The sequence below is a fragment of the Numenius arquata genome, chromosome 1 (genome assembly GCF_964106895.1).
Source record: "Numenius arquata chromosome 1, bNumArq3.hap1.1, whole genome shotgun sequence".
Classification (NCBI taxonomy): domain Eukaryota; kingdom Metazoa; phylum Chordata; class Aves; order Charadriiformes; family Scolopacidae; genus Numenius; species Numenius arquata.
This window is the reverse complement of record NC_133576.1, coordinates 138,864,457-138,887,264: the sequence shown is the minus strand read 5'-3', so window position 1 is coordinate 138,887,264 and position 22,808 is coordinate 138,864,457. Positions and strand designations below refer to the sequence as shown.

Here is a 22,808-nt window from a genome sequence, read left to right as displayed (position 1 = left end):
CCACTTCAGCTAAAAGAAAAAGGAAACGAAAGAACTCAAGATTATTTGCAGCTCCTGTATTCAGTGTAAAGTGTAATGGGTCACTTCTCCATAAGAAGTTGCTTTTGCAATTGAAAATGCACTGATACCTCCTGGTGAAACACTTTCCATTTTGCTTGTAGAATCATAGAATGCTTTGGGTGGGAAGGGACCTTAAAGATCAGCCAGTTCCAACCTCCTGCCATGGGCAGGGACACCTCCCACCAGACCAGGTTGCTCAAAGCCCCGTCCAACCTGACCTTGAACCCCTCCAGGGATGGGGCAGCCACAGCTTCTCTGGGCAACCTGGGCCAGTGTCTCACCACTCACACAGCAAAGAATTTCTTCCTGAGATCTCATCTAAATCTCCCCTCTTTCAGGTTAAAGCCATTCATCTTTGTCCTATGGCTCCCCTCCCCGATCAAGAGTCCCTCCCCAGCTTTCCTGGAACCCCTTTAGGGACTGGAAGGGGCTCTAAGCTCTCCCCGGAGCCTTCTCTTCTCCAGGCTGAACACCCCTAACTATCTCAGCCTGTCCCCATAGCAGAGGGGCTCCAGTGCCAGGCTGTATGTAGCTCCACACATAATTTTAAGCTGGTGGTTTCATTTAAGCTGTCCTGTCTGCCTTTGGCTGCTTATTGCTGCACTGTCCCCTTTCCATCAGCACAGCTGCTTGTAGAGCCACATTGTGACCCATATTAAGGAACCAAGCTGATGAAACTAACCCAGCAAAGGAGAGTGGTGGTTAGTTTTCATCCAGATGGTTCCCAGGTGTGATTCACTGAGCACCTGTACAAGTGCTTATTTATTAGTAGTATTAGTACAGATAAGGAGGGCCAGTTGGGTGATGCCAGTGATCGCTGAACTACAACACATTGGGTTTTTTTTATTCTTTGTCTTGTAACATCTTGAGCAAAAATCATGTGAAACACATAGGAGGTAACACTTAATAGAGATTTGAAAATTCCTTCAAAATAATACTTATTTTTTTGTCACAGAACAGCTGCAAGGCCTTAGTGAAGAATTTCAGAGTCTATTTGAATTGTCTTTTGGGTATGTCTTCATAGCTGATGGTCTCCTGGCTAAAGCTAATTATCTTTAGTCAGGAGAGGTTAATTAGCTCTGAATGCTGCCTCTGTAGAGTTCTGAGGACATCTGAATGATGCAATGTAATATCAGCGACAATGTAGTGGGCAAACTGGAAGGTTTATATTCAGGATCCAAGTCCCTCTGTCATCATGAGCTCATACAAAAGAATGTGAACAAGAAAATTGTCCCTGCAATTGGAAACTTGTTCCCTGTCAGCTGGGCTAAATGGACAAGGGATGGGGCAGGAGGGAGGAGGAGCATGATGACTCCAGGCCACATCTGGAGTACCGTGTCCAGTTCTAGGCCCCCCAGTTCAAGAAGGACAGGGAACTGCTGGAGAGGGTACAGCAGAGGGCAACAAGGACGATTAGGGGACTACAACATCTCTGTTACGAGGAGAAGCTGAGGGACTTGGGTCTTTGTAGTCTGGAGAAGAGAAGGCTGAGGGGGGATCTGATCATCAACCAATAAATACTTCAAGGGTGGGTGTCAAGAGGATGGGACCAGTCTTTTTTCAGTGGTGCCCAGTGATAGGACAAGAGGAAATGGGCACAAACTTGAACATAAGAAGTTCCATCTCAACATGAGCAGGAACTTCTTTCCTGTGATGGTGGCAGAGCCCTGGAAGAGGCTGCCCGGAGAGGTGGTGGAGTCTCCTCCTCTGGAGATATTCCAAACCCGCCTGCCAAACCGACACGTTCCTGTGCAACCTGCTCTAGGAGGACCTGCTTTGGCAGGGGGTTGGACTAGATGATCCCCAGAGGTCCCTTCCAACCCCATATCATTCTGTGATTCTGTGAATAAGTTGGAAATTTAAATAGACATTCATTACCTGTTGTGTGTTGAGTCCTGAACTGTGTTGTGGTCTCGCAGCCCCAATTTAATGTTCCTCTTCTAACTGGCTTGGGAGAAGTGAGACTTTAGGATACATTTCAGCCTTTAAAGGGTGTAAAGAAGTCACAAACCATGGCGATAAGGACTCCACTCTTCTCCAGAGGCGCAGGTGTAGGTTATGACACTCGACAGCTTTTTCCAAATCTCATTGCATGTAGTGAAAGATGAGAAATTTGTTTGGCTTTGCTGCTTAAACCAGTCACACTGTTAGTTTGCAATCCCAAAAAGACCTGGAGAAAGTTGCCCTCTTTCTTAGATGCCATGTGGGCTATTCTTCTTGGGTTTAAGGGATTAAAGAAAATAAATAAATAAAAAATGAAGGGAGGAATGAGCGTGGCAGGTGATTGATTTGTTTGCTACTGAAGTTAATTAAAGGAGAGAAATGGCCCATAAAACCCTTGAATCATTTTTATAGGGAGTGCAACGTGTTCAAAGCCATTTCTTAAGAGATGTTCAATTTGCTTATAAAAATGGGATTAGCTAACTCTAAGGTTAGATTTGAAGTAATATACAAGGTCCATGTATTTTTTTTTTTTTTAAGTGAGGCTTATTCTTTCTGTTGATATTCTTCATACCAATTTCTAACAAAATAAGATCATGTAGTTCTGCAATGAAGCAACTGAGAACTGGTGTTTGGTTTTTGTTGTTGTTGTTGTTTATCTATTTATTTATTATTTTGTATTGCATGTATATGCTAGAGGTATCTGGGCATCCCATTTCAGACTCTGTTTTTAGTCTTTTTTTAGAGTTTGCTGAAATGAATTTACTGGAGGTTTTGAGTCTGTCACATGAACAGAAATTTAATATTCTTCTTATATAGTTCCAGGAAGGAAAACTAATATCAAGTGATATAAAGTGTCATACTGTGATTCCAAAACAGATGATGGCTTTTCAACTCTTGTTAAAAGGATTTTAGGACAAGCTGCAAACAAAAAAGTTTTCTTTTGGTTTCAAAAGCATTTTAAATTCCGCTTTTGGTCAATGTGAGAGTGTTTCTTTTAAGGTGGATCCAGACTTGCAAATTAACAAGCTTTTGGGGAAAAAGAGGTATACTGTAAAATGAAATCTGTGGTAAAAGGAGATGCTGGTTGTTTGAGGCTTGTGGTGATTTGTGGTCATCCAAAGAGGATAGAGAGCCATTTATCAACACCCCTGTGGTAGTTGAGCGAGACACTGGTGGGTTGAGAGATTGATTGGGAGAACGTGATATTAAAGGATTCTGTGAGAACTTTATATATTCGAAGTGGCAATTTGATGAGTGTTAAGTTCATGGTTTTCGAAGTTAAAATTTAAGAACCGCAGCTAAGCAGGGATTTAAGAGTGACTGGACAGTCCTACAAAATGGCTTGGTCAACTAGTTAAATTTAACAAGAAGCTAGTAATGTTAAATATTTGTCAAAGACAAAGGGTGTAGTATGCTTTGAAGCTGAGGATTTTAGCCACAACTATTACAGCTATTTGGCACTTGGCGGGTGGGGGGTGTGTGCGGAATTGGTTCAATTTGATGATTTTCATTCAAGATACAGTATTGTAGCAAACTAACGTAGTGTTGGAGTTGGATGAAATCACTTACACTAAAGATTTTAGTGACATATTCCAGTATATTCAATCCAAGAGGAAAGGACTCGGTTATCCAAGCAGAAGGTAGCTGACAGACATCACAAATTTGTCTTAATTTTCCCTGCAAATCTAGATATGTTCTGTCTGATGTATTTTATTTAAGGTTGTTAGAGCAGTTTCCAGGTTTACTGTGAATTCAGGAAGCTTTGTTCAGCCAGTTCCTTCTGGCTCTGGATTAGGTGGTGGTTTATCTTGGAGCTCTTTGTCCACCGGTGCTTGTTGAAAATAGCTTTGGCTGGGAAGTGTTTCCAGCGTGTTGATGTAGAACACCTGGGTGATGCCGCTGCTGTTTGATGCTAATAGTGTCACATATTTGCTTGAAACTGCTTGAATGGTTGGGGTGATTTAGACATGTGGAATAAAAATTATGTATAGGACATGAGTAAGAATAGCTTGTCTTGTAGATCAGTGTTGCTTAATCAGAACTCGTAGGTGCTAGTGTTGCTTGTCCAGTCAGCTTTGCTGAATGCTTGTAGCTCACACGAGCTTTCTGCCAAAGAAAATTGAGTGTTTGGTGGGATTTTTTTGACAACGGTGCTTTGGAAATCATTAAAATGCTTTAATACAAAAAAAAAAAAAAAAGAGAAGGGTTCAATTTCAATCTAAGAAACTTCTTTAACTATTTAGTTTTTCTGTTCTTCTTTTTAGCGCCGGCTTCGTCATCTTCGGAACATCGCTGCACGTAACATTATCAATAAGAATGGTTATCGCCTCTTGGATACATACTTCACTCTTCACTTGTGTGATAACACCAAGATATACAAAGGTAAACCATGCTCCCTATCAACTTTTTTACTAGTTAATCATTGAATTTTTATGATCTGAATTCTCTTCTTTTTTGCCTTGACAACTTGCTGCCATTATTTGCATCCTGTATCCTAACAGTGGAAAAGAGCACTTTATTTTCCTGAACTTCATAAAACCTTTCAGTGTTAGCAGACACAGAAGCAAAACAGATGACAGATCTAGTAGAATCTCTTAAATCGGTCTCTTTTTGTCCCCCCACTGATAACTTAAGAAACTTGAGAGCTTCCAAGAGCACAGAAAAACTTTTGAGGCCTTGGTTGCTTTGTGTGGGGCAGAGGGTTCCACTCTGTGCGTACCGGTTATTTTATGGAACATAAACCAGCACTTATTATTAAAAATTTTTCCAAAAATAGAATTGTCAGCCAATGACAAGAAGCATCCAGGCATCTGTTCTGCTTTTGATAACTGTGTTTGAGTGTTAGGTCTCATTTTTCTCTAATGCTTTGCTTTCCACTACAACGTATAGTTCTTCATGGTGGAGACACGTTATTAAAAAATGTATTTTAATTCTTCTTGTGATATGATCAACAGTTGGAGCTTTGCAGATGAATTTTGTTTTTTTTTCTCCTAATTTTTATTTTCAGCTGGTGTAGTTGAACCTTGCTTTTTTTTGAGGTTGCCGTTTTAGAAAGATAAGAATACCAAAGTTGAGCTTGCTCCCTGGGCTTTCTTGTGGTGGTTGGTTGAACCTGTAATGGATCACTGTTTCTGCAGTGTTTGGTGTACAGGCCTGTTCTGCACTCAGAGAATCACGGAATGGTCATGGTTGGAAGGGACCTCTGGAGATCATCTCGTCCAATCCCCTGCCAAAACAGGGTCACCCAGAGCAGGTTGCACAGGAAGGTGTCCAGGCGGGTTTTGAATGTCTCCAGAGAAGGAGACTCCACCACCTCTCTGGGCAGCCTCTTCCAGGGCTCTACCACCCTCACAGGAAAGAAGTTCCTGCTCATGTTGAGATGGAACTTCTTATGTTCAAGTTTGTGCCCATTACCTCTTGTCCAGTCACTGGGCACCACTGAAAAAAGACTGGCCCCATCCTCTTGCCAATTGCCCTTTAGATATTTTATAAGCATTGATGAGGTCCCCCCTCAGCCTTCTCTTCTCCAGACTAAATCAGAGAGATGCTCCAGGCCCCTAATCATCTTTGTAGCCCTCTGCTGTACCCTCTCCAGCAGTTCCCTGTCCTTCTTGAACTGGTGAGCCCAGAACTGGACACAGTGCTCCATCAAAGCTTTGTCCTTGGACTCCAGTGGACTGAGGGCTGTTGTACAAAATCTGCGTTCCAACCTCCAGAGCTGTCTACCTAAGGACTTTAAGCTCTTATTTTGGCTGGGAAAGCCAAGGTCCATGTGTCAGCAGTTGCTTATTTCCATTTAAATACAGGGTTCTTGGCACCTCAGTGGGGTAATTTGGCTGTTCACTTTCTAAGCATCTGGAACAGGTCACCCTTGCTCTTCAGGAAAGTGGAGCAATTAGTCCATCCCCGCTGCGCTCCTCCAGGGAGATGTCATAGGACAAAACCATCACTTGGCAAATGTCATCCAAATATTGTAAAGTACCGAAGCATGTTCTTTCCCCAGAAACCAAAACCTCGGTAAATCTTGAGGATTATCTCGGGTATAAAGATGGAATGCTAAATTTAAATAATGACTTCTAATAATTAGGTGTGAATGAGTACTTTTGGTCAAAAGCATGACTGCATTTTAAAGTCTTTCTCATGAATGTGTTACTGATAAACTAGGCCCACTAGCATTTGTCTTTCATGAGTGTTACTTATTATAGCTTTTTCTGTTTCAAATGCTAAAATTTTATCAGCGTTTAAGCTAATCTAAAGGTGTTTTTTTTTACTCGTTTTTCTTTAGAATTTTATAAGAGTGAGGTGATCAAGAATTCTCTGGTAAGTTATTTTAATATGGAAAAACCTTTCTTTTAAAAATTATGTATTTATTGCAGTATATTGATTTCTTTGCTGAATACCGTAACTGTTAAATGTGTATTTCCACCCCTAGTTTCTGCACATTTTTCTCCTTTTTAGGTTCTTTTCACAAGGTTGGAATAGGGAGTTACTGAATTGTAGAAATGCATTTTATTTTTAACAGCTGGGGAGTAATGCTCTGTCTGTACTCCTGCAGATAGCACAAAGTGACCCAAGGGTAGGGCATTTTCATGTGAAGACTCTTCAGTGCTCAGGTTAAGCTTTACAATATATATCTATTTTAAATATTGAGAACACCAAACAGGCAAGGTGAGCTGGATTTCTACTGGTTTAACTTATTTCAGTGTCTGAGAATTGTACGAATCGTAACTTAGGTTTGTTTACAGTTCATATCTTTATTTTTTTGGTGTTAGCAACAGAAGCAGCTGTTTTTATTTAAATGTCTGCAAATTGCTTATTCGAGGAGCACTTGGATATTACTTTGCTGGGTGTACAGATTCATTAGAAGCTCATGCTGTGCGGTTTAACCACCTTGGAGTAGAAGCAGAGGCCCTGTTTGCAACACCCCAAATAAAGGGAGAGTCAAAAAGTGTTGCAAAATATACCGCTGATTTCCTTTCAACATCTTTTTGTTGTATGGGTGAACACTAAGGAACATCTACCTTCATATATAAACATGTATATTCTTTGAAGAATTAATAGCTTTAAGAAACTCAAGTTTGAAAACGTCTCAGTTACTAATTTTTCCAGCTCAGGTCAGCAAAGGGACCAGAACTGAACAGTTTATTACACCTGAGAAGGGGTAGGTCTCTTTGTGGGAGCAGGATGTTGCAAGTGTTGGGTAAGGGAGTTTGAAAACCTGCTGAACAGACTTTTTAATGTCTGAGTTAACAACGTAGAAGAGGTAACAGAAAAGGTAATATTTATAGCACGCTGGGCTGTAAATGCTTTGAAAACCTCCTTAATGGAGGAAGAGCTCTCTACATCCACAGGACTGTTAACTTGTCCAAGAGACAAGTTTCTTGAGACTGCAGGATGTTGAATTCTGCCTATTCTAAATCAGGAAAATGAATAACAAAAAGGGAATCTAAACAAAGGAAATGAGAGATGGAATGATAAAAATCTAAATAAAGGATGTCTTGAGCAAATTCCTTACATAATCTATGGGTATTTTAATGACCTGGTATTCTTGTGGCTGAATAGCTACCAAATATCCCTTCTTCTAAGGAAAACTTGATTAATGCATTCTTCTGTAATATTTACTGGGTAACTCTGCTCCTCCCTTCTTCTTAGAGGCATCTTATTCTAAATTGCCTTAGTATTACTAATTGCCTTATAGTTCAGAGATGCTTGGCCTGTTCCAGGCTGCTTAAGCACTAGAAGGAAAGGCTTGCTCTTTCATGGGATGGAGTCATAGAATGGTTTGAGTTGGAAAGGACCTTAAAGACCATCCAGTCCCAGCCCCCTGCCATGGGCAATGACACCTCCCACCAGACCAGGTTGCTCAAAGCCCCATCCAGCCTGGCCTTGAACACCTCTAGGGATGGGGCAGCCACAGCTTCTCTGGGCAACCTGGACCAGTGTCTGCTGGGATGATGGGAGGTTCCTACCTTCTGCTGTTGTTTTGGAGGAGCTACCGTTGCTGTTTGTGGGCGAGGAGGGAGATAGATATATATAAAAAGCACTTTCTCATTTCTGCATTTGGACACCCACTGATTTACGGCCTGTGGAAGTCCTAAAGTTGATATCTGGCTCTCGGCACTAGTAGGTGTTGGATTGACTTGGTTTGGTTGCAGTTCGGGCCAATTACAACAGTTCCCATAAATCTTTAATTGAAATTTGTCAAAGATGAGTCCAAGTTCTTGGAACATCTCGTGTTTGCAAATCTGAATTCTAGTGGAATAGATGTTTGCAGTTTAGTTTAATTTGTGCTGCTTCTGTAAAGCTTGAGATGGATGTCTCATCTCTTGGAGTGAAGAAGAGCTCTTGGTGACAAGGTTTGAGGATTGCCATCAGCATCAGTCAAGGAGGAGAAGAATGTGAACAAACCTGTCAATAAATTATGCAAACTTAATTATTGGGCAATAGATCAGCTTTTTAAATTTTAACTTTTGCAATGTAAGCTGTGCCCTTGTTTTCAGAAGCTGAATTATAACTCGGAAAGGAATGTTACTTCCATTTTTAAAGTTCCTGATTTGGCTAAGCTGAATTAGTTAATTCTGAAGTAAATTTTTCAACATCTCGTAATGGAAGGAAGCAGAGCCCACTCTGAGTTTCTGAAGTACTTTACAGCACGTGGCTTTTCACCCAGGAATTCTCTCTAGAAAACAGAATAAGGAAGCAGTAGAGCCTGTTGGCTTCACCTCCTTGTAAACTTTGAAATGGCTGGTGTTCATGATTCTTAAGGTTTTTTTTTTAAATCTTTGACATGAACTTTGCTGCTTTCTGAATTGTCAATTTTAGCACTACTTTCAGCTTGTTTGGGTTGTTTTTATCCCTCTTTGAATACCTACAGAATCCCACATGGAGGAGTCTGGACTTCGGAATAATGCCCGATCGTCTCGATACCTCTGTCTCCTGTTTTGTCGTGAGGATCTGGGGTGGGAAGAAAGAGCACTTTCAGCTTTTGATCGAATGGAAGGTCAATCTAGATGGGTTAAAGTACTTGGGCCAGCAGGTAACGTGAAAACAGTTTTCCCTTAACTTTTTCCATAAGGAAACAAAACATCTGGATGAAAAAATATATAGAATGCTAAGAAAGGAAATGAATTGCATTTGAAGGGTGTATTTTAAAGTTCAATTTCAGAGGTTCATGTTAGCTTACTTCAGAGCTTTAAATCTTGACTGGATCAATGTTTTAAGCTACCATTGTTTACTGAGGCTCTTAAATGATACACTCAGTGCTTTAAATTGCAATGTCTCGATTCAAGGAAATAACATTATGATTGTACATGTAGTTAAATGAACATAGATCATAATGTTTGTGTATATTACAGACTTAATCCATTCTCATAGTCATGACATCCCATCAAAGATCTTCAGTCCAAGGAGCTTACTGTTTAAGGTTTGTTTTAATTCTGGTCTCTGGCCTTTTGAAAGAGGTGAGAAGTGAGGTGTTTTCTGTGTTGTGGAGCTTATAGTGAAAGTGGCTCAAAATTAAACCCATATCACACAAATAATAAACCCACCAAAACCATGGTGCCTTTTGAATCAAATAGATTGTCCTAGTTCCAATGGACACTTAGATTGATTAGTTGGTAGGTTCTATTTAGAATAGATCATAGTTTATATCTCATTTCAAATCTAAATGATATATTTTTAAATTGGGATGTTTCAAAGCCTGGGAAGAAAGCTTTATAGGGAATGACTGCTCTAGCTTTACATGGTGCATTGATCCTGGCCAGCACTCCCTGCAATGGGGGACTGGGAGACAGTCAGAGGAGCAAAAATGAGGAAAAAATTGTGATTTGATATAAAGACAGTTTAATAACTTAAAGGGAAAAAAAAAATTAAAAAAGGGAGAGGGAGGGAAGAACAACACACAAGTGATGCAGAGGTAGTCAGTCACCACCTCCCACCTGCAGACTGATGCCCAGCTAGTCCCCAAGCAACAGCTACCCCTGTTTTTCACTGCTTAGCGAGATGTGATACGGGATGGAATATCCCTTCGGTCACTTCGGATCAGCTGTCACAGCTCTGTCCCCTCTCAAGCTTCTGCCCACCCCCAGCCCCGCTCGCTGCGGGGGCAGAGTGAGAAGCAGAGGGGACCTTGATGCTGTGCAAGTGCCGCTCAGCAATAGCTAAAACACTGATGTGATACCAACACTGTTTTAGTCACAGATCTAAAACACCACTCCATATGGACTGCTACGAAGAAAATTAACTCCGCCACTGCCAGACCCAGTTCCCTTCACAATGTAGCTTTTTTTCCCCATTTTTTACTGGACAGAAGAAATGGCTCCCTAAAGAATATTCCCTAGGGCATGTTTTTATTTGAAATAACGTTCTTTACATTAATAGCAGGATATTAGCCACAATACTGAACGCTAATTCTGTGTCTACTATGACTACAAAAGCTTAATTCAGTATCATTTTAGGTAATAATCATGTGAAAGCTAATTACTCTTCAGACTTATCTCCTTGATTAGTTTCCTGGTCTCTTAGTTTTGTCAGCTGGAAATGCAACAATAGGAAAGATGCTCTGGCCAGTGTTTCTAATTTCAAGGTAGAAATGCCGAACATGCACAGTGACTGTTATTAAACCTGTGAAGCAAATGCATTTTCTATGGTTAAATTCAATTTTGTCTTAGGTTTCACGTGTGCCTAGAATTACAGGGGCTGACAAACTGTATTTGGCTATCAGAGAGAGCTCGTTTGCAGTGTAAAGTCATAGTAAGGTGACGGTAAAATAATTTGTTTTCTTCTCTTCTTACAGATACACGCAAGAAACCCAAACGAGATTATTTTTGGTCTCAATGATGGTTATTACGGAGCTTCATTTGAACAGAAGGTGAGGGTAACTCCTATTTGTTCTGGCTTGTTAGCACGGGCGACAAGCTGAAATTCAACTTCTAAACTTTAATTTTCACACTTGGATGCTCAGAGTGGGAAAATGCTTAGTTTTGGGAAGGAATACTTTTTTGACATGACAAATAAGAACTGTTATCTCACTTCTGTTGCATGGACATCTGAGCTGTTCTGGGAAGACTTAAGGCGTAGCATTATAAGTCCTAAAAAAAAGCCTGGTTACTGAAAATAAGCCTTGACTTTATTCTTTAAGACAGACACTTCATTTAAACATAGAATATTTTAAAAATGGTGCAGCTGTTAAGACTCTTGTGCAAATACGAAATGACATTAAGTTTTGGTTCTCACTCTTAAACCAGCGTTTGTAGCTTCTAAATGGGAAGCTATTTATTTGCTCTCTGTTGCAACTGTTTCGCCCCATGTTTTTTTTCCAAAGGCTCCGCAGTAGTGTTTGTCCTTGTTTAGCTAATATTGTGATTGCAGCCAAATTAATTATATGGCAGTGCTGATTACTACATCAATGATGAAAAAGTTTAAACTATTGTAAATAGCACAGCTGACAGGTGGGGTTTTATTTAATCCCAAATTGCTGGTGGCAGTACTGTGGTACAGAATCATTGAATCATAAAATGGTTTGGGTTGGAAGATACCTTAAAGATCATCTAGTTCCAACCCCCTGCCCTGGGCAGGGACACCTCCCACCAGACCAGGTTGCTCAAAGCCCAGTCCAACCTGGTCTTGAACCCCTCCAGGGATGGGGCAGCCACAGCTTCTCTGGGCAACCTGGGCCAGGCTCTCACCACCCTCACAGCAAAGAATTTCTTCCCCAGATCTCATCTCAATCTTACCTCTTTCAGGTTAAAGCCATTATCCCTTGTCCTCCCCTCCCTGACAAGAGTCCCTCCCCAGCTTTCCTGGAGCCCCCCCTTTAGGGACTGGAAGGGGCTGTAAGGTCTCCCCGGAGCCTTCTCTTCTCCAGGCTGAACCCCCCCAGCTCTCTGTCTGTCCTCCCAGCAGAGGGGCTCCAGCCTTCCCAGCATCTCCGTGGCCTCCTCTGGCCCTGCTCCAACAGGTCCATGTCTCTCCTGTGCTGAGGCCCCAGAGCTGGAGGCAGCACTTGGGGGGTGTCTCCCCAGAGCGGAGCAGAGGGGCAGAATCCCCCCCCTTGCCCTGCTGGCCACGCTGCTGGGGATGCAGCCCAGGATGCGGGTGGCTTTCTGGGCTTTGAGCACATGTTGCTGGCTCATGTTGAGCTTCTCATTCACCAACATCCCCAAGTCCTTCTCAGGGCTGCTCTCCACCCATTCTCCACTCAGCCTGCATTTGTGCTTGGCATTGCCCACGGTCAGGATAGGTTTTATATGGAGTTCTTGGCTGGAGAGAAAATGACTCCTTGACAGGGAATTTCTTCATTAGCCACAACCAGCAAGTCCAGTCTTGTGGGGATGTGAATGGAAACAATGGTTTCAAAGTCAACAGCCTGGGTAGCCATTCGTATGCGGGGAGAGTGGAGCAAGGGACAAGGTGGCCACGTGTGCAGAACTCTCTGGCTGTGTGCAAGCCTCCAGACTATGGTATTTTGATGATTTTCCTTCTGATTTCCTGTAGATGGTTTGGGACACAGCTTGGACTCTTCTTCCTGGTGCTGTTAACTCAGTTTTCCTAAAGGAGGATGCAATTCTAGTTTTACAGGATTTCAGTATTAATAATCTGGGCATGAATTCAGTGCCAATTCACTGTCCTCTTCCCTGATCCTTTGCTGTCAGGACTTGCTTCCGAGCTCATAAGGTTTAAAAGTATATCTCGTTTTGGTTCTTGTACACGCTCTGTAGCTAAGTTGCAAATACAGTCGTAGCCGATGTAGGGCACAAATAATCTCCTCCTTTGTCCTTTCCTATAATTTATTCAGCTCTTTCTGGCTGCAAGAGCTGGAGATTTATTTTGTCACCCTGCTTTGTGGCTTCCAATTGCTTTTTTTTTTTGTCAGTTCCTTCACCTAAATCTCTTCTTATATAGTACATACCTCCTGTATTTAAGTGATTTATCTGCCATTCCAGCCAAACTAGTTGGCACAAGTCAACTCTTCCTGTAACCTTCAGCAGCTCTGTGCTGAAAGGATATTTCTGCTCTTCGTTGGTCTTGCTTTATAATTTTCCTGTCAATTCTGGATATTCTGAATATTATACAGCCCCACTTTGGTTATACTAAATATTATTTATGAAGTGCCACCCGAAATCTTCTGTAGGAAGGAATTTTTGGTGTCGGGAAACCGCAATACAGTACCTTTCCTGCTTGCTTGTATGGGTATTTTCTAATCTTTTGAGGTGCTTTTTTAATATGTGGTGGTGACAGGTCTTCATAATACTTGAAGACATCTTAGTTGTAAATCTCAATTTTTGAGATAATACGTGGATGAAATAGCAGTTTGAGTTTCTTTATGCTGCCACATGTGAAACCTGATTATGAAAGCAGATGTGTACAAATACCATTCTGCAAGTCTAATGAAAACCTTGTGCACGAAGACACTTCAGTCTATGTTGGAAGTGTCCTTTATTTTTGCCCATCTCAGTATGACCGAAGTTAAGGTATGGTACTCTTTTATTTATTATTTTATTTTATTTTTTTCCCCTCATTGCTCAAAAAAACCCCTTGTTACTTCAGTAATTCTTTTGCTTGTGAATTAAATTGCCAGAGTAGATTTATGCAGTCTTACAATAAAGTGTATTTTATTAGTGTATTAAATGTCTTTGTCGTTAATTAAGACCACTTATGAGCCAAAATAAGAAAATTTTTAGAAGCTGACGAAACAATTCTGACGATATTTCCTGAATTTGGAGTTTGAAAACGGACTGCAGATGTACTTCTGAGCATTGCTTGGTCCATCTGGAGCTAAATGCAAATTCCTATCATCTGTCGTGTGAACTTACCTGTGATAAGAGAGTAGCAGAATAAACTGCAAGTAGGACAGGGACATTAGGCACTGTCACAACTGTGACTTTTATTGATTAAAACTGTAGATTTTTTTTTGATTAAATGGCTATCTCCTTGGCAAACAAAACCAGCAAGAGTAACATTCTCAAATAGGAATATGCAAATTAATTTAAAATCGAAGCACTGGCAGCTTGTAGCCTCACTAGGTAATGCTCTTTAGCTGCTGTTTTAGAACCTTCAAGCCCACTTATATATAAGGTAACCTTCAAAATGCAGGTTTGTGCTGAAAACACTTGCTTTCTAGGAATCTCCTGTCATCTAAAGGAGCAAAGTGGAAAACTCTAGCAGCAATACTGGAAAAAAAAAAATAGAACTTTTCCTTTCTTCCTTCTCTTCTGTCCAGCAGCACCTGGGCTGTTGCTGATAGGCAATGAAAAAGTGAGTGTTTTCTTTGGGTAATATTCTTATTCCAGTTGCAGTTTTCTTGCTGCAGTTGGTACTTAGCTCATGGCAAGAAAAAAAGTTGGGAAATAAGGTTTCAAAAGCCTTTGTGTGTGCCTTCTGTGCCCTGAAGGGTGTTACTGCTTTACTGTAGGTGTCTGACTTGTGTAACTCCTCCTCTAGCATTTACAGCTTTTCTTCTCCGTGTAAATGCAAGTGTGTGCTGCCAATAAAGCTGTTTTGTTCTTAACCACATTTGACTTTCACATAATTTTACCTCCAACTTCTGCTTTTCATAGGATCAAAGAATTGTCTAGGTTGGAAGGGACCTTTCAGGTCATCGAGTCCAACACTGACAAAAAACCATCACTAGCTTTTGTTCAAGCTTTTTAAATTATTATTTCTTAGTAAATTATGCAGCAATTTTGTTTGGAGATTTCAGAGGGATTCTGCTTCTTTCATCGCAACCACGTCCAATTTATTTTCCTGGTTCCTTTCTGGTGTGGGACCACTGAAGCACTTGTTCCTCTCTTAGTTTCATCTTTTCTCATAATCATACACTGAAACTCTATTTGGAATTGCTTCAATTAGGCCAATGTTTGAGTAAGATAAATGTCAGCTTCAGAGATTTTTTTTTTTTTAAGCTGTCAACTTGGACTTAACGGATTCCCACTCCTTTAGGTATTTTCTGAATCTGCGTGGTCTTGTCTGAGACCGCGTCCTTGTGTGTAAAACCACTTTTGACCCAGGTTCAACCAAACCAGTTCTGGGTGCTACACTGGTTTTTCTAAAAACCAGGTTCCTCCTTCTCTGGTTTCCTCGGTGCCTTCTTGGCTTTGATTTTCTTTCAACCATTTTACACTCGTTGCTACTAACTGGTAAGACTTGCCCTTGCTCTTGCAGTGATACCTTTTCAGAAAGTGTATTTAGGGGAAGCAAGTGTAGCTTTTAGTTAATGAGAAGCTTTCTGTTGTCTCCTTAAAGAAATAAAACCAGAACTAGTCTATACAGGTCTACATAACTCAACATTTGGCTGCAGTCAGGGGTGTGGGGAAACAGAAGAATAAATTATATTCTTCAAGAATATTGGATTATAACTACTTTTTACAACTGTCAAGAAGGAAAGACCCTTATCTTTGGAAAGCTGCATCTCTCTCTCTGCTGTATGTGCCCTTCATCACTGAAGGTAGAGTTTTTCCGCACATAGGCATTTTTTTTTATTTATTTTTTAGTTTCTGCGCAAGCAAAGCCTTTTTGTGTGTTTGCAAATACACGTGCCTGTATCTAATAAATGCTGTGGCAGAGAAGTGGACAGACTCCCCTTTCAAAGGGCAAACTTCTTTAATAACTAAGTCTGAAACCCTTTCATTGCACGTTCTGCAAGTTTCCTTAGGGTTGAACACTTTGTATTGACCACTTGGTGTCTGACTCTTTGGGGAATTTCCTTTCAACGCACTGTAGTACGGGGGGAAAAGAAATGGCTGAAATATGTTGCTGCTCCAAATTCTTTCCCTCCTGAAACTAGTTATTCCGGGCCACTCCACTTACTCTCTGAAACATTCTATACGTTGCTCTCTGAAGGCAGTGTTTCTTGAAATGAGATCAGCTTCGTGGTGTAAAACTGTAGTTGTGCAATTTCTTCAGTTTTTCACCATTCTGGTTCATTCAGGCATCAAGATGTCTTTATTCTGATATTTTTTTTCAGGGGATAAATGTGTGGATTTCAGTGGGTAGGATCCAGCATATTGAGAATGGAAATGAGGAGCTGAGACAGCTGCTGATATGCATCGTATTGCAATAGAGGCACCATAATATAGTATATAGATCTCATGATTATTTAGGTGGAACCTTATTTTTGGTGGAGAGGAATGTCTGCTGCGCGGCCCGTAGCTAACAGTTGTGTCAGTAGACGTTGCCATGTAACTCTGCATTTCAACATCTTTATATAGAAACAGCTTGTTTAGACAGGAAAGGATCATAGAATCGTAGGGGTTGGAAGGGACCTCTGAAGATCATCTCATCCACCCCCCTGCCAAAGTAGGGTCACCCAGAGCAGGTTGCACAGGAACACATCCAGGCAGGTTTTGAATGTCTCCAGAGAAGGAGACTCCACCACCTCTCTGGGCAGCCTCTTCCAGGGCTCTGCCACCCTCAAAGAAGTTTTTCCTCATGTTGAGATGGAATTTCCCGTGTTCCAGTTTGTGTCTGTTGCCCCTTGTCCTGTCACTGGGCACCACTGAGAAGAGCCTGGCCCCATGCTCTTGCCACCTGCCCTTTAGGCCTTGCTCAGCATCGATGAGATCCCCTCTTGGTCCACTCTTCTCCAGGCTAAACAGCCTCAGGGCTCTCAGCCTTTCCTCATCAGAGAAGTGCTCCAGTCCCTGATCATCTTTGTAGCCCTCTGCTGGACTCTCTCCAGTAGTTCCCTGTCCTTCTTGAACTGGGGAGCCCAGAACTGGGCTCAGTGCTCCAATATGTAGACAGAGATTGTGGTACTCGGGGTATATCTGTATCACAGTTGGAAAATTATCTCATCATGTGGACCTGCTGGGGGTACTTCATACACTAAAATAAATGCCTTTTTTCCTACATTCTCTAAAGTTTCTGACAATGCTGTCAGGTGGTTTGACCTACTTAAAATTTGCTTTATTGCGTGAAGAAACGGTTCTGAGTTTGTGGCATTTCTAGGAATTTGTGTGACTGTGCCTGATAGGGATAAGCCCAGTATCTGACCTTTGCAGCCTGAAGAATTGTTGTTTTGATGATTCTTGTGCAGAATGTACACTTTGGTCTCTTAAGAATGACATAAGGTAGTTTGTTTGGGTTTTTTTTGAACTTCCAGAAACTTGTTCACATCATTCAAAAGTAAGATTGCTTTCATCTTTTTTTTTTTTTTTTTAAGCATATTAATGCATGGGTAAAGAATAGAGCTTTATCTCATGGTCTTGTATATCTGGCACGTTACTGAATGGGTTCTCAGATCTACTGTGTCCAGCTCTGGAGTCCTCAACCCAGGAAGGACGTGGACCCCAGCTCTGGAGTCCTCAACCCAGGAAGGATGTGGGCCTGTTGGAATGGGGCCAGAGGAGGCCACGGAGATGCTGTGAGGGCTGGAGCCCCTCTGCAGTGAGGACAGGCTGAGAGAGTTGGGGGGGTTCAGCCTGGAGAAGAAAAGGCTCTGGGGAGGCCTTGGAACCCCTTCCCTTCCAGTCCCTCAAGGGGCTCCAGGAAAGGTGGGGAGGGACTCTTGGTCAGGGAGGGGAGCCACAGGACGAGGGGGAAGGGTTTTATGCTGGAACAGGGGAGATTGAGATGAGATCTCAGGAAGAACTTCTTTGCTGTGAGGGTGGTGAGACCCTGGCCCAGGTTGCCTGGAGAAGCTGTGGCTGCTCCATCCCTGGAGGGGTTCAAGGCCAGGTTGGATGGGGCTTTGAGCAACCTGGTCTAGTGGGAGGTGTCCCTGCCCATGGCAGGGGGTTGGAATTTGATGATATTTAAGGTCCTTTCCAATTCTAACCGTTCTGTGGTTCTATCTGAAACTGAAGCCTGGCAGTGCTGTAAATTGCACCCTTTAGTATTTCTGTGCGTAAAATTTCTGCAGTAATAATTATAAAATTCAAGAAAACGCACTCCATGTCTAGAACACGGATAAATTGATTGTTCATTAAAATCTTCATAGGTAATTGCTGTTGTTGGGCAGACTTGATCTTGATGTTATCGCTTCCTTAAATTGCTTCTACCTTTACTGTACATAAAACTGTGTGAAGACAGATTTAAAATACATTAAATGCAAGATCATTTGTTATCCTACCAAAAGCGCATGTTTTTGGTAAAGATGGAATAATTTTTGTTCTTAAATTGATATTCTTTCTTTTCCTTAAGGATCACTCAGGTACCCTGAAGAACAGTCTTCTCCAGGTGGATCAGAACTGTGTTCGTAACTCTTACGATGTCTTCTCTTTGCTTAGGTGAGTGTTTTTTGTTTTTTTTCTTTGAGAATATTCTTTGTAGCTATTGTAACTACTTTAGTGTGTGTGTAAGGAGCCTTTCCAAATAAAAACCTTTTGGACTGGAGTGTGCTGAAGAAATATCTAGGTAGTGCTGATTTACCGCTGGTGGTAAGGAGATGGGTCTTGATGTACGTTCCTTGGTGGTCTCTAGGCTTCTGCCATGTGGATGCTTGAGGTCTCTGAACTAGAGCTGGCCCACGGACTTGCCTTGTGAATGTTGAAATTGTGGAAAGCTGCTGTGGAAAACCCCTACTCTGTTCTCCTCAACAAAATTAAGAATTATTTAAATAAATTTGAACAATGGAAAATAAGCAACTTGCCAAAATTTAACTTGGTAGCATGATGCTGTAGCTGAAACAAAAGAGCTACACACCTAAGTGTGTGTGTGTATGTTTGTGGGTTTTTTTTTAATGTGGAACCATGGAATTGAATTTCCTTTTTGCATATTTCTCCCCTGTAATCCCAAAAAGAGGCACTGTATAGTCATCATTTAGTTAATCCAACACCTTTGGTATAAGAAAGGTACGGAAACTGCACTTTTGGGGGGTTACTTAGGTGTCTCTGGTGGTGAAAACCACGAAATGCTAGTATGAAGGTAAGTAAGAGGACCTTTTTCAGATCTGCTTTAATTATAACAAGATTCAAGAATGTTAGCTGTGGGGAAATATAAAGGTTTTAAACACTGTGGCTAGGTTGGTTTTGAGGGATTTGTATTTAAAAATTACAAGGCGGGTTGATAACTTCAGTTCTGCAGTAACAGCAATAGATGTGCTACAAAGGAAACCCTTGAAGAGGAAAGGATTAATATGCTTTGAAACGTCTTTGGAAAAATGTGGTTGTTTTTTTTATGTTGTAAAAGTTGAATGCAGTTGATAGCGTTAACAGTAGGTGTCACTGTTGCCTGTAGGAAGCATTAGCTCTGGATTCTCTAGTGAAGAGAGGGTAGGAAAAGTGAACCCGAGGTTGCTTATTCCGAAGTCTTTATTTTATAAGCTCTCTTAAAATTTAAATGCTCTGTTTCTTGATTCTGTAAAGCATATTTAAGCTAAAGGCTGCTTTCTAAGTGTCTGTCTTCTGTACTTGTAGTGGAAAACAAGCAGGGGGCGTGTTGTGAGTTCTGGTTACATTCTGGCATGGTCCATTAGAAGAAAACTCTTGCTTAACATTAAGTCTTTGTTAAAGAGAGAAGAAAACATGTGCTGGTCCTCCTGATTGCTTTGTTCATGTGTCTCTTTCACATGTCCTTTTACTTCTTTGTAGTATGAAGCATGCTCCAGAAAAAAAACACTATTACAGCAGCTGGTCATGAACTTGACTGATTGGAGCCCTGTCTAACCCTGTCTAATCTGAGCTGTGCTCATTCTTCTGAGAGTGCCTGACTGTCTATCATAAATCTGATGAGAAATGAAGATGTCAGCTTTGATAAAGCTCCCCTTGCTGGGTGCTCACCAGTGTTGTTTTGAAACCTGATTGCTGGAGCCGTGCACTTTGCTTGGTCTTGGGAAGGTTCCTAAACATGAGGAGGAACTTCTTTCCTGTGAGGGTGGCAGAGCCCTGGGAGAGGCTGCCCAGAGAGGTGGTGGAGTCTTCTTCTCTGGAGACATTCAAAACCTGCCTGGACACGTTCCTGTGCAACCTGCTCCTGGTGGACCTGCTTTGGCAGGGGGGTTGGACTAGATGATCTCCAGATGTCCCTTCCAACCCCACATCATTCTGTGATTCTGTTCAGTCCAGGCCCTGTCTCTTACGGTTTCTGGACTGTTGAATGTAGCTCCTTTAGCCTGGACTTGGGGCTAAGATGTCCTCCTTTCTTTTTGCTTTGTCCTAAAAGGAATTTTTTTTTTTCCTGTCTTCACCACCAGGCCTGCTGCTGATTATATTTCACTGGATTCTACATATCAAAGAGTATATATTGCATTGTCTAGTTCCAGCAAAAGTTAGAAGGTCTAATTTGTGACCGCACCTAGGTGCTATTTTTACCTGTTTCCTTCCTAGCTAGGAAAGTTCTCTGGGAACTGAGGCAAAGTCCTCTGTGTAATCCTGAATTCTTTCTGCTCCCTCTCACTTTAACTCTGTTTTTTACAGGTACGCTTTGTCTGCTGCTTATCTTTGATATCTAGCTCAAAAGATTGGGGATAGTGTTTATTTCTTTTAAAATAATTTCTTGTCTCTTTTTTTCAGGTATCTTTTTTTTTTTTCCCCTCCTACCAGGTAGAGCACTTTGCCACCTCCTCCAGGAGTCCAGCCTTGAGTAACTACCCTGTGAATATTCCAAAGATAGCGTTTGTGAGACCATGTTCCACTTACAGCTGGCAGAGAGAGAGATGGGCATGATTTGAGTTGTGATGCATTTGACAGGACATGTACTTGGGGAGGAAATGAAACTCTGTCTGTCTGCTTATGTCCGTTGGCTATAAAGAGAATAGGGAGGCTTGTGCACTGCAAAGGTTTGTGTCTGATCACATAAATCCCCCGTTTTGAAGACTTTCTCAGGAGATGTAGTGACAGGACAAGGGGTAATGGTTTTAAATTGGAAGAGGGGAGATTTAGATGAGATATTAGGAGGAAATTCTTTCCTGTGAGGGTGGTGAAGCACTGGAACAGGTTGCCCAGGGAAGCTGTGGCTGCCCCATCCCTGGAAGTGTTTAAGGCCAGGCTGGATGGGGCTTTGAGCAACCTGCTGTAGTGGAGGTGTCCCTGCCCATGGCAGGGGGGTTGGAACTCCATGATCTTTAAGGTCCCTTCCAACTCTAACCATTCTGTGATTCTATGATAACGATATTTGTCTGTAGTAAAAATTCACCAGCTGCACACGTGGTTTCCTAACGTTTTCACGAGACACATGAATATGAAGAACAGCTTGTCCTGGCTTGGTTTAAACTTCTCAAAAAAAAAAAAAAAAAAAAAAAAAAGAGCAAGTCCTGGTGATGGTGATATCTGTATCCCAGTTATTCTGATGGTACCCTGCTGCCAGGTGTGGCATCGACACTGATCAGCTACACAGTGCGAAAATCAATTGAGAGAAGGTTCTAGATCAACCCTTAACTCTTGAAAACCTGCAAAATGAAAACTTCTGTGGTTGACCTCTATCAAAACTGCTTTTTAGGGAAGAAATGACTTTTTTAATTTTTTTTTTTTTTTTTTTTTACTTCTCAGAATTGAATAGCTAAAACTTATGAAGCTTGTGAATAGGCCTTAATGAAAAACATGTGCTTGGCTCCAATTATGTTGATTAAAAAAAATTAATTAGGAATGCCAGGGTATGTGAACAGTAGAAAAATTTTTGAGTGTTGGATTAAAATAGTGCCTGTGTGCTCAGATGCTTAATTACATGGATTTACAAGTTAATTAGGCAGGAGGAAAAGTTTAAGTACGCAGACAGCTTAGCTTTACGCAAGGAAGTTCTCAGCACCTCTGTAGCTCGTGAACCTTCTCGTCTTGGGGCAGGGACAAGATCCTCAGGCAAACATAGTGGTGCTAATTAGTTATTCAAGCCATATGGAAATGACGAATGTTCTTCCAGCCATTTGTTTTAAAAAGGCTAACTAACAAAAATTAACCACCCCAACTGGAAAGCTAAAATTTTGAGGTTTTTTGTCCCTTGGCCATATTGTTAGATTTCCTGAAAAGAGGTCACTTAAAGGCTTTCTAAATATTATGTAGCTGGTAGTAATAGGTTATACAGTAACACGTTTCACCTTTCACATAACACTTAAGATGGGCCAAATACATCTGAGGTCATGTTCTGGACATGTCTCCATAATCAAACTCTCGGCACGTTTGCAGCACTAATGGGAATAGATTTATATTTAGTATTCTCTTAGTTTTCTCTCCTTCCTTTTCTTTAAACTTTGAAAAATAGACCTTTCGGTATTAAGAGGTGTTGGGAAGGTGGGATGTGTTGGCAATCACTAAAGAAAGGGCTTAAAGTCCTGTATGTTAAAATTTTAGTTCAGTTCCTAAATACAAAAAGTACTATCTTGTGTTCAACAACAGCTTTTCGTGGTAGTGTGACGTTTAGAGCGATTGGCCTGCTAATAGCTTTTGTGTCTCTAATTATGTGAGCGGCCTGAAATCCTTCCAAATTCTGCCTGGAGACAAAAAGTGCTCTAAGAATTTGTGAAACCTGCCCCTTTGAAGTTTTCCTTCCTGTAATTTTATCTCTTGAGTCAAAACCGCTTTCTCTATGGTTTAACCGTTCCATCGGCAGATGGGATGGCACATTTGTGCTCTTTGGCCAGAAAGTTATTGCCCATTCAAAACATTTTGGTTATATTTTTGTTTAAAATGTATATATTGTTTTTTAATTTAAATAATACTGCTGGGTGTTAAAGGGCTTCCTCTGCTACTGCCACATGTGCGTCTGAGCCAGGGGATTAAATATTGAAAATTAGAGCAACTCCAGAGAAGAAGTTCTTGCAGTTCTGGTGATAAGCAAATAAATCTGGCTGTGGTGCCCTGGACAGGTAAATGTGACTTTTCAAACCAGTTCATAGCACTAAGGGAAGAATTTCCCTGTATTTCGCATCACAGCAA

The 22,808-nt window shown here is 41.3% G+C and overlaps 1 protein-coding gene across 2 annotated transcripts in view; it reads left to right on the top strand.

The window, feature by feature from the left end:
• UVRAG (UV radiation resistance associated) overlaps nucleotides 1-22,808 on the top strand; it is a 117,251-nt gene that overhangs the window by 17,437 nt on the left and 77,006 nt on the right. For both annotated transcript variants that reach the window (XM_074147284.1, XM_074147293.1), the window contains exons 2-6: nucleotides 4,269-4,386; nucleotides 6,290-6,324; nucleotides 8,879-9,040; nucleotides 10,799-10,873; nucleotides 18,145-18,230. In XM_074147284.1, the coding sequence (XP_074003385.1) occupies nucleotides 4,269-4,386; nucleotides 6,290-6,324; nucleotides 8,879-9,040; nucleotides 10,799-10,873; nucleotides 18,145-18,230 (476 nt within the window). The remainder of the gene's footprint in view (nucleotides 1-4,268; nucleotides 4,387-6,289; nucleotides 6,325-8,878; nucleotides 9,041-10,798; nucleotides 10,874-18,144; nucleotides 18,231-22,808) is intronic.